At 38.3% G+C, this 14,869-nt stretch overlaps 1 protein-coding gene across 1 annotated transcript in view; it reads right to left on the bottom strand.

Annotated features, from left to right (window-relative positions):
• The window catches only part of PIGU (phosphatidylinositol glycan anchor biosynthesis class U), a 91,186-nt gene extending 79,228 nt beyond the window's left edge, over positions 1 to 11,958 (bottom strand). The window contains exons 1-2 of the mRNA XM_054573860.1: positions 11,808 to 11,958; positions 1,135 to 1,199 (exon numbers count right to left, since the gene is read on the bottom strand). Coding sequence (XP_054429835.1) covers positions 1,135 to 1,199; positions 11,808 to 11,937 — 195 coding nt within the window. The 5' untranslated portion in view covers positions 11,938 to 11,958. The remainder of the gene's footprint in view (positions 1 to 1,134; positions 1,200 to 11,807) is intronic.
• Positions 11,959 to 14,869: the final 2,911 nt, after the last annotated feature.

Below are 14,869 nucleotides of genomic sequence, written 5' to 3'. Positions count from 1 at the left end.
GAAGGAAATGTGGTAGATGTGGTGAGTAGGGCCCACAGGGCATTATGTCCCATGAGGTGTTTGGATTTAATCCTGAGGTCAGTGGTGAGGCCCAAAGGTACTAAGCAGAATACTAACAAAATCAGATTCACATTTCAGAAAGATGGCTCTGACTGCAGAACAGAGTAAAGGTGCAAAGCAATGCAGAGAGACTTGTCAGGAAGCTGTTGGAGTAACACAGGCAAGAAATAATGGTAAACTAAGAGTGATTTTACGATTCTTAAGAACTAATTTTATGGGTAAATAGGCTTTTGTGGGCTTTCTAAGAAACCAGCTTTTATAGGAAAGCGTGTTCCAAAGAATCAATTACATGTCAATTAGCATACAACCCATTCATACACTGGGAACTGTTTACAATTTACTTGCCATTAAAAATGGTAAATTCGCCCTGGCTGGTGTGGCTCAGTGGACTGGGCACTGGCCTGTGGACCGAAAGGTCACTAGTTCAATTCCCAGTCAGGGCACATGTCTGGGTTGTGGGCCAGGTCCCCAGCTGGGGGCATGAGAGAGGCAACCAATCACTGTTTCTCTCACACATCATGTTTCTCTCCCTCTTTCTCCCTCCTTTACTTTCTCTGTAAAAGTAAATACATAAAATCTTTAACAACAACAACAACAACAAAAAACAATGGTAAATTCTACAAAGTCTCATCTGCTTCGGAAAAAACAATCTTAATCTGGATCATTTCCACTGCAATTGTGAGAGCTTCTTATGTGAGGGACATCTAAAAAAGGGCTATTTCTAAATATTATTTCCAAAAATAGATCTTTTTAGTCCAGACCAGTGTGGTTCAGTTGGTTGGGCGTCATCCGGCATAGTGAAAGGTTGCCGGTTAGACTCCTGGTCAGGACACAGCCCTAGGATGTAGGGTCAGTCCCCGATTGGGGTGCATATGAGAGACAATCAATCAGTGTTTCTATCTCACATCGATGTTTCTCTTCCCCTCCCTTTCTCCCTCCCTTTCCCTCTCTCTCGCTCTCAAAAAAAAAAAAAAAAAAATCTTTTTAAATGTTTGTACTAACTACAGGTTAGGCTTTGGTGTCTGTGACTGTAAATTACTCTTAGTACCCAGAAAAGAAAACAAGAACACTTACTTCATGAAATACTGCTCCTGAATATGGAGACACTCCCAAGTCCAGCAGTGAGAGACCTTCAACCACTGAAAAGTAAGACATCCAAGTTAACTCTTACTTCAAAGACAAATGCAGATGGCCATAAACCAGTGTCAGATACTCCCAGGACAAAGAATGGCCTTACAGTTGATCTATACCTCCTTTACCTCCTTCCCAGAAGTTGGGTTTAAGTCTTGCTTTGAACATTTCTGATAATGGGGAACTTTCTTCCATAGAATATCCCTTTCCCTTGTGGCAAACCACTCATTATGAGAATGTTTTATATTGAACTATAAGTTTCCTTTGATCTCCTTATAACTCCCACCTACTCTAAAAAGTGTTTCATTTTATATATTCTGCTCCAATCCGAAATACAGTAAGATAACAAATTAAAAGCTCGTAAGAAATGTTCATAGGTGGGGAAATTAATAATCACTCTCATATATGCTTTGAGAGACATTTGTATTAACTTTTCTTTAGGGCAGTATGTGCTTTTTAAGTGTGTGCTTTTTGACCCAGAAATGATTGTTCTTAAAGTAATCTATCTTAGGGAAGTAACTGGACAAGTGCCCAAAGAAGTATATTCATTATCATGCTCAAGAATAGTGAAAAATTAAAAATAATCCCAGTGTCCATTAATGAAGATTTATTTAAATGAATTATGATGTGTTTGTGTGTGTGTGTATATATAGAGGTTGACAGATACACTTTACAGTTAAAAATACTATAATATAATTTGAACAAATAAATAGAGAAGAGAAAGCTCTTCCTTTCAGACAATTGTATGTATCAAATGCAGAAATATGGAAACAGAAAACCACTATCTGGCAGACCCTACAGCAATAATTGCAAAATGCAAGTATCATCAATGAATACTAAAATTAGTGGGTAAAAATATAATGAGAAACAGAGTATTTACAAGGGGAAAAATGATAATTTTATGTGAATAAACCTGACATTCACTACCTTAATCAAGAGACTGAAGTTTACATTATCAGTAATACAGGGTGGGGCAAAAGTAGGTTTACAGTTGTTTGTATGGAAAATAATAAAATAATTAATGAATAATAACACAAAAATAAACTCTGTATTTCAGGTACTCATGACTTTAAACCTACTTTGCCCTACCCTGTGTGTTGACCAGTTAACATTGTCAAATGTCGAATACCTCCTGATATGATTCACTGAGATGGGCATAAAACACTTCTGTGGTCCTTATGCCAAAAATATGGTATCCTTGCTAAAAACACACAATTCCAATCTAACCATAAGAAAACATTAGACAAATCCACATTGACAGTCAAACTAATTGGCTAGTACTCATTAAAAATGTTAAGTCTGAAGAAGTATCCCAGATTGGAAGAGACTAAGGATACGTAAGAACTAAATGCAATGTGGATCACAGAATAGACCTTGGATGAGAAAAAGGGCATCAGTGAAATGATTCTTATAATTCCAGTAAGATCTACAGATTAGTTCATAGTATTGTATCAATGTTAATTTTCTAGTTTAGGTCACTGTACAATGGTTATGTAGGATGCTATCCTATACCCAGAAGAAGAAGGATGAGAGTAAACAGGAACTTTATGTATATTATTATAACATTTTTAAAAATCTAAAGTTATTTCAAATTAAGAGTTGAAATAAAAAAGTATATTATATATATTTACTGAAGGAAAGATGTCCATGAAATAATCTTCAAGAAAAGCAGGTTATATAACATAGCATGTAAAATATGACAGAATTTTATTTTAAATATTTATAAGCATTCATTTAATTAAGCATATGTATTTAATGATAAATGCCTCAAAATAAACATAAAACACAAACATTAAATAAAATAAACAAAGAAAGTTAACAATTACTACCCCTGGGTGATAAGAGTATAAATGTTTACTTTGTTTTTTCTTTATTTTCTGAATCTTTAGCAATGCACATGCATTATTTTATAATTATTAAAAAGAAACAAGGTTGTGGGGCTGGGTGAAAAAGTTGAAGGGATTAAGTACACACACAACTTAGAGACACAGACAACAGAATGGTGAGTACCAGACGGAAATGGGGACGTGGGGTAAGATGAGGGTAAAGGGGGAATAAATGGTGATTGTAGGAGACTTGACTTGGAGTGGTGAACACACAATATGATATACAGATGACATATTATAGAACTGTACAACTGAAATCTATGTAATTTTATTAACCAAAGTCTACCCAATAAATTAAATAAAAAGTAAAAAATAAAAAATAATTTTAAAAGAAAGTAAGTAAAGAAGGATAAGAAAAAACAAACTGGAGCCACAAAAACCTATAAAGTGTGTACCAGCTTATATATGCATATAATATTTCACAAGTATACATGAGAAATTGATACACATGAGAAACTGTTCCCTTCAAGGAACAGAATTGGGTGGTTATAGGAAAGTGGTGGAAAGGTGCCTTTTAATCGATATAGCCTTTTGCACCTTTGATACTGAACCATGTGATTGAATTATCTATTCAAACATAAAAAAATAAAACAAGTTATAAAGCCTGTTTAAAAAAAGCTATATATTGTTCATGAGTGGCCATAAATATGGATACTTTATAGACCATACCCCCACAGCCCCTGGCAGAAGGAAACTAATCAGTTACACAATTCATGGTGGCTATAAAATAAAGCAAAGCCCATGGCTCAAACAAATTCTAACTGGTCCTTATATATACTAGGACTAGAAAGAAACTTCCTTTAAGGAGCCACATAAAGAGGCTGTGTAACACAACTATTAAACCCTTCACTAACAGCTTTACTACAGACTCAAAGAAATGATTCATCAGGCCACTTTACAAGGCAACTCTCAATCTAAGTCAATGGCATCCTATCAGTGTAGTAAAAGCATCTCTACAGAGAAACAGTAACATGCTGTCAAGGAACATCAATCTCCACTGGTTTAATCCAGAGGGGGAGATTCTTGATTATGTAGCTAGAGAAAGAGACTGCACAACTTTCACACAACAGTCTAAAATGTAATTTTTCTCTGATATATTTTGGCTAGATATCGTACACCAGTGAAATTGCTAATGTGTTCTTTGGCAAGTGCCTGGAATGTGGCTCTGCTAACTTGATTATTAAATATGAGCTCATATTACTTAATAGATAATTGAGCTAAAGAGTTAACCTCACATAAAAACATTTAAAAAAACCCACATACCACCTTTTACTGCTATGATCTACAACATCAAAATGTGTAGGAAGAACATAAACTCACAATATTTTTACTTAAATGCATTTAGTTTTATAATAAACTTGGTAAAATGACTTTATTTTTCACATTTTGATGTACGTGATTGAAACTTTTGGCATGGTCAGTAGTGTGTTTGGGAACATCTGAGCTATAGACTATCAAAATTCTCTAGAATGTAATAGTGACTCTATTCCATGTGTAAAAGAATAATCAGGACCCCAAGTTCTATTATATATAACAATGTTTCAATAATATTTTGCTGGAAACATTTTAAAGTAGGCTTCACAAAATGCCTATTTGGGTAAAAAAAAAATTTTTTTAACCTTAAAAAAAAAAGAACCCATATCTTTAAGCCATTCTTTTTCCTAGAACACCCGCCCCCCCCTCCCACACACACACACAAATAAAACCCATGAGAAGTATACCAGAACAAATGAATTAACACTTCTGTTTCATGGGATTATTATCCAACAACTAATGTTTTTGAATAGTTGACCATTAAAGTTTATTAATTATGGCCAACTATTCTAAAACGTAAGTTATTTGCTTTAATAAAGTCTCTCAATTCTTAACTATTAAATTCTATGAAGCAAGAATTCTTATTTAGTTAACTTGATGTACTTTTCCTATAGGTAATAATAAAAACCTATCATCTAATATAAGACAAACATTGTCTTTGAGCTTCCCACATCAAGAAGTGTATATGCCCTGGTTGGTGCGGTTCAGTGGACTGAGGGTCTAACTGCAAACTGAAAAGTCACCAGACTGATTCCTGATCAGGGCACGTGCCTGGGTTGCTGGCCAGGTCCCCTGTTGAGGACATACAAAAGGCAGCCCATTGATGTTTCTCTTGCACTTTGATGTTTGTCTCCCTTACATTCTCCCTCCCTTCCCTTCTCTCTAAAAATAAATTTTAAAAAATCTTCAAGAAAAAAAAGACAAAGGCAGTGCTATCCTTACATTTCTAGCCCAAAGGGCCCAAGAAACAGTGTCATTCCAATAGCAATGAACACATCTAACATCCAGATCTTGGTTTCTAAATAACATTCTCCAATAAAAGGAGCCATGGCTCCTTGGAAAAGTGGTCAATTCCAGGTTAGACCAAGGAAAATGTAAGGGAAAAAAAAAAACCAACAAAACGGAGGGAGGTATGTCAAAATGATGAAGGAATCAACCTAAAAGAGGTTCCAATGGCCAAAGATGGAATAATTTGATCAACAAAATAAATAATAGTATGAATTATAATCCAGAAAATAAAATAAATACCCAGGAGTGCATATAGATATCAATAAATAAATTGATGTGGCTCACTGGCTGGTGTGGCTCAGTGGATTGAGTGCCGGACTGCAAAGCAAAGGGTTGGGTTGCCGTCTTGATTCCGAGTCAGGGTACATGCCTGGGGTGTGGGTCAGGTCCCCAGTGGGAGGCACACGAGAGGCAACCACACATTGATGTTTCTCTCCCTCTTTCTCCCTCCCTTCCCCTCTCTCTAAAAATAAATAAATAAAAGTTTTATAAATAAATAAATAAATAAAAACAACTCTTCCTTACAGAAGAATTCCAATTAATAAATGAAGAAAGAATGAGGGGATATAGAAAAGTCACCATTAGAAAACATCACAGCAATGACTGCTACAAGCAAGGTCAACCTATAAATGCAAAAAGTAGTGGGCAAAAACTTAAAAGAGAAACAGTATATTTACAGAGCCCCACAGTATATCCCCAAAATGTTCATTAATTAAAAAGGGAAAACAGTAATTTTACAGTGGAGAAACTGGGCAGATACTACCTTAACAAAGGAATTGTTTAATATCATCAATAATAAGACATTTCAATATGGTATACTCCCTGACCCAATACATGGAGAGGATTATATCACATCGGTGGGATTCTTCCTCAAAATCCATTATCTCAATCTATGAGATAAGCACTAGACACACCTAAATTAAGGGACACTCTACAAAATACCTGACCAGTACACTGTGAAAGTATCAAGGACTCAAAAAACAAGGAAAAACTGAGGAACTGTCACAGATAAGAGAAGAATAAGGACACATAAAGAAATGCAACATAAGATCCTCACTCAGTTCCTAGAATAGAAAAGAAGAGAGGAAAAATGGTAAAATCTGAATAACAACTATAGTTTAGTTAATAGTATTATATCAGTGTTATTCTCTTAGTTTTTATCACTATTACCATGATTATGTGGGATGTTAACATTAGGGGAAGTTGGGTGAAGGATATATGGGATCTGTCTCTATTATCTTTGCAAATATCCTGTAAGTCTAAAAATATTTGAAATAAAAAGCTAAAAGTCAAACAAAAAAGTAGTTGTATCCAGTCTCTGGATCCAACTGCCAATTTGCTGGAAATATAGAAGGCACAAGAACATCTTAAACTGTACCATGAATATACAATCAGGAAAATCCAAACTATGGGAAACTGTACCAGTCAAATGGTCTGTATTCTTCAATAGATAAGGACAGGATGGACAGACACCTTAAAGATTAAGGAAGACTTAAAAGACATATAAAAACAATTTTTTTATGTCAAGACTAAGCTAGTGTCTAAGGATGCTCATTTGGGTAATAAAAAAAAAAAAGCAAAGATGTCATTGCTATAAAAGTCAGAACAATGGTTACTTATGAGGGAGGTGAGGGGGCTGTGATTGAGATGGGGCATACGGAAAGGCCTGCAGAGTGGGTGGCGAAGTTCTGATTCCTAACTTGGATGACGGTCACAAAAGTGTTTGTTTTATACTTCACTATCAATACACTGTTCTGTGCAGTTTACTAATTCTGTATATTATTTAACAATAAAAGGTTTGTGTTTTTTTTTTAAGTAGTGTTATCAGAAGTGTTCCTCCAGACCCGGACTCTGACAGCTGCACTGGAGGTGGGTTTCTAAATAAGCACTAAGAGCTTGGACTCTACTCTGTACTCAAGAAGCTAAACCCATATTAATTCCTAATCCTTACATCAAAGGCTGAGGAAATACCAAAATACGACACAAGGTTCCAAGATTTCTACACCAGATAGTATAGAATGAACTCTGGTGGAACAGCCATGCCTACAGATTGCTACTATTCACATAAAACATTATTTTCTATGCGACATTGGGCAAGTGACAATCTCTCTGTGCTTCAATTTTCTCATCTATAAAATAGGGCTTACAATAATATTCACATTATAGGGCTATTGTAGAGATTAAATCTGTTTTTTTAACATACTTAAAGTGCCTAGAATAGTGCCTGGCATGTAGAAAGCATTACATCAATGTTAGGTACTTTGTAAACCAGGAAACTTGTGTAAATTTTAGTTTAGCTGCATAAATTTTAGTTGGACTATTAAATAAACTGGTGGATCTGTAGAAGTAAGTGATATAGAAAAGATCTCTTTGCTATTATAATTGGTATCTGTTATTTCCACTTGCCCAGCATCAATTTTCCCCTCTTCTGGTAATAGCACCTAGTTTTCTACAGGATACCCACCTCTTCCACAATTTAGGAGGTTGCCCCTCTTCAAAGAAGTCGTGTAGATATATGACCCAGACTGACCACAATAGCTGGGTTAAGAATTGGCATATTATCCAAATAAGTTCAACGTGACTCAGTTCTAACACTTTTGTTGTTCTCATTGAAGAAAAAGTACCCTCTTTCCATTGGATATGACACTGTGATGATATAAAAGTCAAAGGCTATTAGTGGCCAATCTTGCCAATACCTGGGGCAGAGCCCTCCTGAATGCACTCAATGCTGAGATGAAACAATATTAGTCCTGATGAGATCAATGAACTCCAGGCCCAGCTAGGCCTGAAGTCAGGATCCACCCTTGGACTGTTCCATTATGTAGGCCAGCAAATTTCAGCCTTTCATCTCATGGCACATGTAAACTAATTACTAAAATCCTTTAGCACATCAAAAATGTATTTTTTGCCAATCAGATAAAAAAATAGGTGTAATTTTGATTCATTCACGCTGGATGGTTATTGGCATCCAGTTGTGTTGGCTGTTGTCATTTTTTTATTTGACAATATAAGGAATAAGAGGTCAGTGTCTCTGACTAAACAGTCAGATATTGCATGTTTTAAAAGTTAGTGCAGCATACAGGTTGAAAATCGCTGATAAAGACCAATAAGTTTATTTTTTTTATTGTAATTTGGACAATTTGAGTTGGGATTCGGTCATCTGCACATGAAAGAACTGACAACACACCAATTTAAAACCCTTCAGATATTTGAAGACAAGAACCATCCCCGCCAAGTATATAACTTCTCACTTATGCCCATTAAAAATCAGCCAAAGATTACAGACAATAAAAATCTAGTTGGATTCAAGGCCTTTCACCCAAAAAACTGGTCACTCAAAAACTCAAAAAGTCATGTGAAACCAGAAAGCCTCCTACTTCAAAGTATTATTGGGTTGGCCAAAAAGTTCATTTATTTTTTTCTGTAGGATGGCTCTAGTAGTGCTTACATGTCTAACTTCATTCAAAAGAATTTTGTCATATTGTATTTTAACAGCTGTCATATCAAAGTGCATTAAAAAATGTATCAAAATTCGTGTAGCTATTTTAATATTGAAGATGGAAGAAAGTAAGCAACATTTTTTGCATATTTTGCTTCATTATTTCAAGAAAGGTAAATATGCAAGTGAAACAAAAAAAACCTTTGTGCAGTGTATAGAGAAGGTGCTGTGACTCACTGAACGTATCGAAAGTGGTCTGTGAAGTTTCTTGGTACTATTGACATTTTGGTGAAATAATTCTTTCCTATGGGGCTGTCTTAGGCATTGGAAGATGTTTAGCAGCATCCCTGGCCTCTACTCACCAGAAACCAATAGTGGGAAACAGCCAACACTCAAAATATCCAAGTCAATAAAGTTATTGGTGAAAATGAAAAATGTGTCTTTTATTTTATGGAAAAAACTAAACGGACTTTTGGCTAACCCAATAAAATGCCTGCCTTTTAGGGCTTAATACAATCACCTAATTTTTAAAATATTCCATTTTAAAGTATACTCTGAAGACAGATGATACTTAATAGATGTAAATCCCTGTCGTCATCCCCCCCCCCCCTGCAAAATAAAACAATTTTCCTGACTTAAGAGTAATCAGATCCAGATGGGTGATTACCAAATCTCTTTCTCTAGCTCTGATTGGTCCCAAAATTTAGACCTAAACCTTTCATGTCATATTATCAACTTATGTACACATCAAACACTGCTACCCTTTCTGACTCACCTATTTCAGTCAGTTTCACCACTGTTCTCATTATTTAAACTAAAAACCTTAGAATTAGTCATTTTGAGTTTCATTATTGTGCTAAGAGGTTCAACATGGATCGTCTTATTTCATGGAGTACATATTATAACTTCCTATTTTACAAATGAGAAAGCTGACGTTAGAGATCACACAGATACTAAGTGGCAGAGGCAGAGAAAGACTCAAACCCTTTTTAAGATCCCAGACCCAGTGCTCTTAATCACCATACTACATTGCCTCATCTTGGATCCTTCACCCTCCCAATTCTATAATCAACCAGATATTACAGTTTATTTTCTTCAATATTTATTCAATAAATAACTCTGCAATTACTCTATGTCAGACACAAAGAATTCAGGAATGAATAAAACAGTTCTGACCTTCAAGGAGCTCATAGAACAGTGGAGAAACCAAATATAACAAATAATTATGATATAAAATTAGAAATGCTCTTAACAGAGGTATGCATAAAGTGCTAAGACAGCAAAGGAAGGAGGACCTAATACTGCCTTGGGTCTTCTGGTATCCAGAAAAGAGGAGGAACCAAGTTGCTTCAACAAAACAATTCAGCTCAATAAAGAATTATATGCTAATATTACACGCAAAGATATCAAGTCTAAGCTCTTACCATCACACGTATGAATTACTATGACCTTTATTACCATTTGTCAACTGGGAAATCTGGACACATTATTTAACTTGTCTAAATCTTAGTTTCCTCAACTGTAAAATGGGGAAAATAACATCCAACACAGAGATTAATTGGAGGATAAAATGAAACTCATCATAGTCTCTGATATATAGTATTTTTAAAAATCTTAGCTCTAATTATTCATAAAACACGCATTCATTATGCCATTTCCCATTCCAAAATGACTATGGGATAACATCAAAACCATAGAATTTAGTTTATGCACAGGAAAGGGATCTCTGGGGTGCTGGTAATGTTGTTGTTTTTAATCCTCACCTGAGGATTTTTTTTTAAATTGATTTTACATAGAGAGGGGGGCAGAGAGAGGAAACATCCATGTGAAAGAGAAACATCAATTGGTTGCCTCCCGCGCGCGCCGGGAGCGGGGATGGAACCTAGGTATGTGCCCTAACGCAGAATAGAAGCAGCCTTTTGGTGTATGAAAAACGTTCCAAGCAAATAGCCACCCAGCCAGGGAAGGCAACGTTCTGTCTCTTGATCTGGATGCTGCCTACATGAGTGTATACAGTTTGTACAAAATTCATTAAGCTCTGCATTTACTATATGGGCACTGTATATACATATTGTACTTAAGTCAAAAAAAAAAAGTTAAAAAAAAAAATCTTCAGACTCTGGCCCTAACCGAGCGCCCACCCCATTTCTCTCTTGTTTTGGACATTTCCCATCTTTTAACATCTCTTGATCCTGTTTACCCTTCTGCTGCCTGGAACTCCCCTTTCTCTAATCTCCCTTTCCAAACTTCATGTTCTTCAAGAGTTAGTTCAAATTCCTCATCCTTAGGAAACTAGAAAAGGAGAAGGCACTTTTTTCAGGGTCAGAACTCCAAGGAAGGAACTGGATGGACACTGAAAGTACACTTTTCATGGTTGTAACTGTTTCTCCCACTGGAAGGATCTGTGGATCCTTCAGCCCAAATTCTGTCTCATTGCAGGCGCTAGTACAGAACAATGTTTAATGAAGGTCTTAAATAAGAACAGTAGAAAAACCTGCACTGCAAGTCCCAGACTGAGTATAGGCGTCTAAGCACCTCACTTAGGCTTCTTGCTTAGGCAAGACTGGTCCCCTCACCTGGGACCCCCTCATACTCCATCCCATACCCCGGGGAGCAGCACTTGGGATCCTGCGTTAAATTCCACGCCCCTCACAATTCCCACTCCACCCTGCATGCCCTTCACGTATCCCGACCCTTCCTCAGATCATGCCCCTGGCTCAGGACGCGAGCGGGACACACCCCCTCCGATACCCATCCCTCACGTAATGCGGCTTTCAGGGCCCAAACCTCACCACCAAGTCCCACGCACCCTCCCCTCAGCAGCCGCGTCCTTAGGCCCCGCCCCCCGCCCCCTGAGGACTCCAAGTGGGTCAGAATCTTGAGCTTGCGGCCGCTGCCCAGCCTCTCATTCACAGAGGCCAGACGAGCACAGGCGGGACTTGAACGTCTACTCGAGCCGGTGGCCTCACCTCTCTTCCAAGAGCTCAGCGGGGACACCACCTCCACCCGCTCGGAGATGAACTCGGCCAGACTGGAGCGGAACAAGGCCGCCCGCACTGTCACGGCCACCACCAGCACAAGGGCCAAGGGAGCCGCCATGATAGCTGGGGCGGGCGCTCCGGCAGGGAGGGAAGGGCGAGGCGGAAGAGCCTCGTGACCTGTGCGCCACCTCTGTAGTTCTGCGACCCAGCTCGCCCGGCTGCTGCCGTCGGAGCTGCCAAACAGAGGAATACCACTCCCAGGAAGCCTTGCGGCCACGCAGGGCGGGACGACGGAAAGCGGGACAACTCAAACTTGTAGCAAAAGGTTGGGCGACGTTTCCTTTGATAGTAAATTGTAAAAGCACTCAGGGGTGGAAGTGCTGTTGAAAGCGAATAAGAGAAGGCCTTATCTTCCTAGGATTGTGAACCTGTTTTAGAGATGTTGGTTTCACTCTTGTGTGTATGATTTTTTTTTTTAAGATTTCATTTATTTTTAGTGAGAGGGAAAGGGAGGAAGAAAGAAGGAGAGAAACATCCATCGGGCTCCCTCCCATTCTAGCCCTGCTGGGAGGGATCGAACTGCAATGGAGGCAGGCACCAGGACCAGAATCCAACCGGCGACCTTTCTTTTGCAGATCATGCCCAACCAAATGAACTTCATCGGTCAAAGCTTGTGTGTGTTTTTCGTGTTTAAGTGTTTACCTTTTTATGAAAAATCTTCACCTGAGGACATGCTTATTGATTTGAGAGAGAGAGAAAGGGAGAAAGAGAGATCTGGTTTGCGTGGCACAGGGAAGCTGAACCACAACCTGGGCACTACCCTGACGGGAAATCGAACTTGGGACCTTTCCGTGTCCCGCACAAGGTTCCAACCAACTGAGCCACACTGCACAGGGCTACCTTTTGTTTTTAAAGAATATTAAACATGTATTTATGTATTTACAATTGTGTATTGAATACCAACTATTGCCAGGCACTACATTGGATTCTGAGGATACATTTCGGAGTAGTAAACAGGTTTGTTAGCCCTGGGGCCTTGAACAAGTTGTTAAACCATTCTGTGCCTCAGATCTCTCACCCGAAAAATATATTGGTTGTTGACTCCTACCAGCCTGCTAGAAACAACTGAGGAATTCTTTAAAAATTTGTCAGTCACTCCCTGGCTGGCGTGGTTCAGTGGTTTGAGTGACGACCTCTGAAACGAAAGATGGCCTGATCTGTTCCTGGTCAGGGCACATTCCTGGGTTGCCCGCCAGGCCCCGATTGGAGAAAGGCAACGGGATATCGCTCACACATTGTTGCTTCTCTCTCTTTCTCCCTCCCTTCCTCTCTCTCTAAAAATAAATAAATTAAATATTTTAAATAAACAAAGAAAGGAAGATATTCTGTCCCAAGGTTCTATACTAGGTGCTGGGGAATATTGCAGTAATGAAGTTATACCCCTGCTTTTATGGAACTTAGAAAGTAGTTGCAGAGATGTCATAGTCTTAAGAATAAGACAAGTAATAAAATCACAAACCATGATGAGAGAAGAAAGAAGGGGAGCAGGATGCGAGCAGAATGCAAAAATCTGCCCTGGAGCTGACAGCTTTCTTGACCAGTCGGAGGAGCAGGTCTGCATTGAAAGAGGGGATCATGAAGGAATAGAGAAGTACTCTCATCTTTTGAGCCCTGCTCTGCCAAGCATTGTGCCATACTTTTAACACATATTAGCTCATTTAGTCTGTACAACCTTGCTGACATTTGGGTTTTTTTTTTTTTCTTTTTTGTAACCCAAGTATCTGTGTGAAGCTTTGACTGCCAGAAGCATCGACTTCAAAGACAGCTATCTCGAGTCAACATTGCCAGCACACAGCTAAAGAACCAGACCGCCTCCCTTCACTGAGGCCCCTTTGCTTCAGAGATATTGGTTGCTTTTAATAACTTATCATTTGGGCTACCTGTTGTTTTTTTCTCTTTTCCGGGGCTTTAAATTCCTGCTTTTTAAATTCACCAATAAAGTGTGAGCCCATGAAACCCTAAGGCACCATCCTCGACCCCCCTCCCCACAAAAAAGCACCCCAGGCCTGTGAACTTGCTCTCTCTCTCCCACCCTCCTTAATCTTACTGTGCTGTCCCAAGGTGTGCTATGTAATTTTCAGGTTTGGCAGGTCTTGTAAGTAATAAACCTTATCTCTTCAAAGTTTCGTGATGATTACTGCTAAAGGGCATCTTGAAATCATAGTAAGAGCCTTAAGGGCTGGTTCAGCTACAACTTTGTAATTGATAGGCTGAGTGAGACCAGTACAAAACAAGTGTTGGTATTTTCTTTTACATAAAAGGAGGAGACCTGTATTATATCATTTTAGAGTAAACTATATTACATCATGAAAAGTGGAGGAGATTATAACACATAGTGAAGACTGTACAAGATTATGTAATGTAAAATGCTTAGCATATAGCAAATACTCAATATACATTGTTAGCTGTTTTATTATCATTTGCATCATCCTAACAAATGACTTACAGTTCTTCTTAGGGTTAGGATTGTCTTTGGGAAAAACAGTGATTAGCCATTATAGGTAGAAGATTCAACCCAAAACAGTGGTTCTTAAACACGAGTGTGCATGTATCCTAGATCTAAATATAAGAACTAAAACTATAAGACTTGCAGAAGAAAACAGAACTAAAACTCCATGACCTCGAGTTAGGCAATGTTTTCTTAGTTATAACACCAAAAGCACAGGCAGGAAAAGAAGAAATAAATTGGACTTCATCAAAATTAAAAACTTTTGTACGCCAAAAAATACCATCAAGAAATGGAGAGAGCCCTGGATGGTGTGGCTCAGTGGACTGAGCACTGGCCTGCGAACCAAAAGGTCACCGGTTCAATTCCTGGTCAAGGCACATCCCTGGGTTGTGGGCCAGGTCCCTGGTTGGGGGCATGTGAGAGACAACTGATCAATGTATCCCTCACACATGATGTTTCTCTCCCTCTCTTTCTCCTTCTTTCTCCATCCCTTCCCATCTCTCCAAAAATAAATAAAATCTTTAAAAAAATAAGATAGCTC

This window comes from Pteronotus mesoamericanus, unplaced genomic scaffold (assembly GCF_021234165.1).
Source record: "Pteronotus mesoamericanus isolate MK-2021 breed Mesoamerican mustached bat unplaced genomic scaffold, CSHL_Meso_final contig_25, whole genome shotgun sequence".
Taxonomy (NCBI): Eukaryota; Metazoa; Chordata; class Mammalia; order Chiroptera; family Mormoopidae; genus Pteronotus; species Pteronotus mesoamericanus.
Note: the sequence above shows the minus strand (reverse complement) of the source record. Positions and strands in the feature narration are given on the sequence as shown.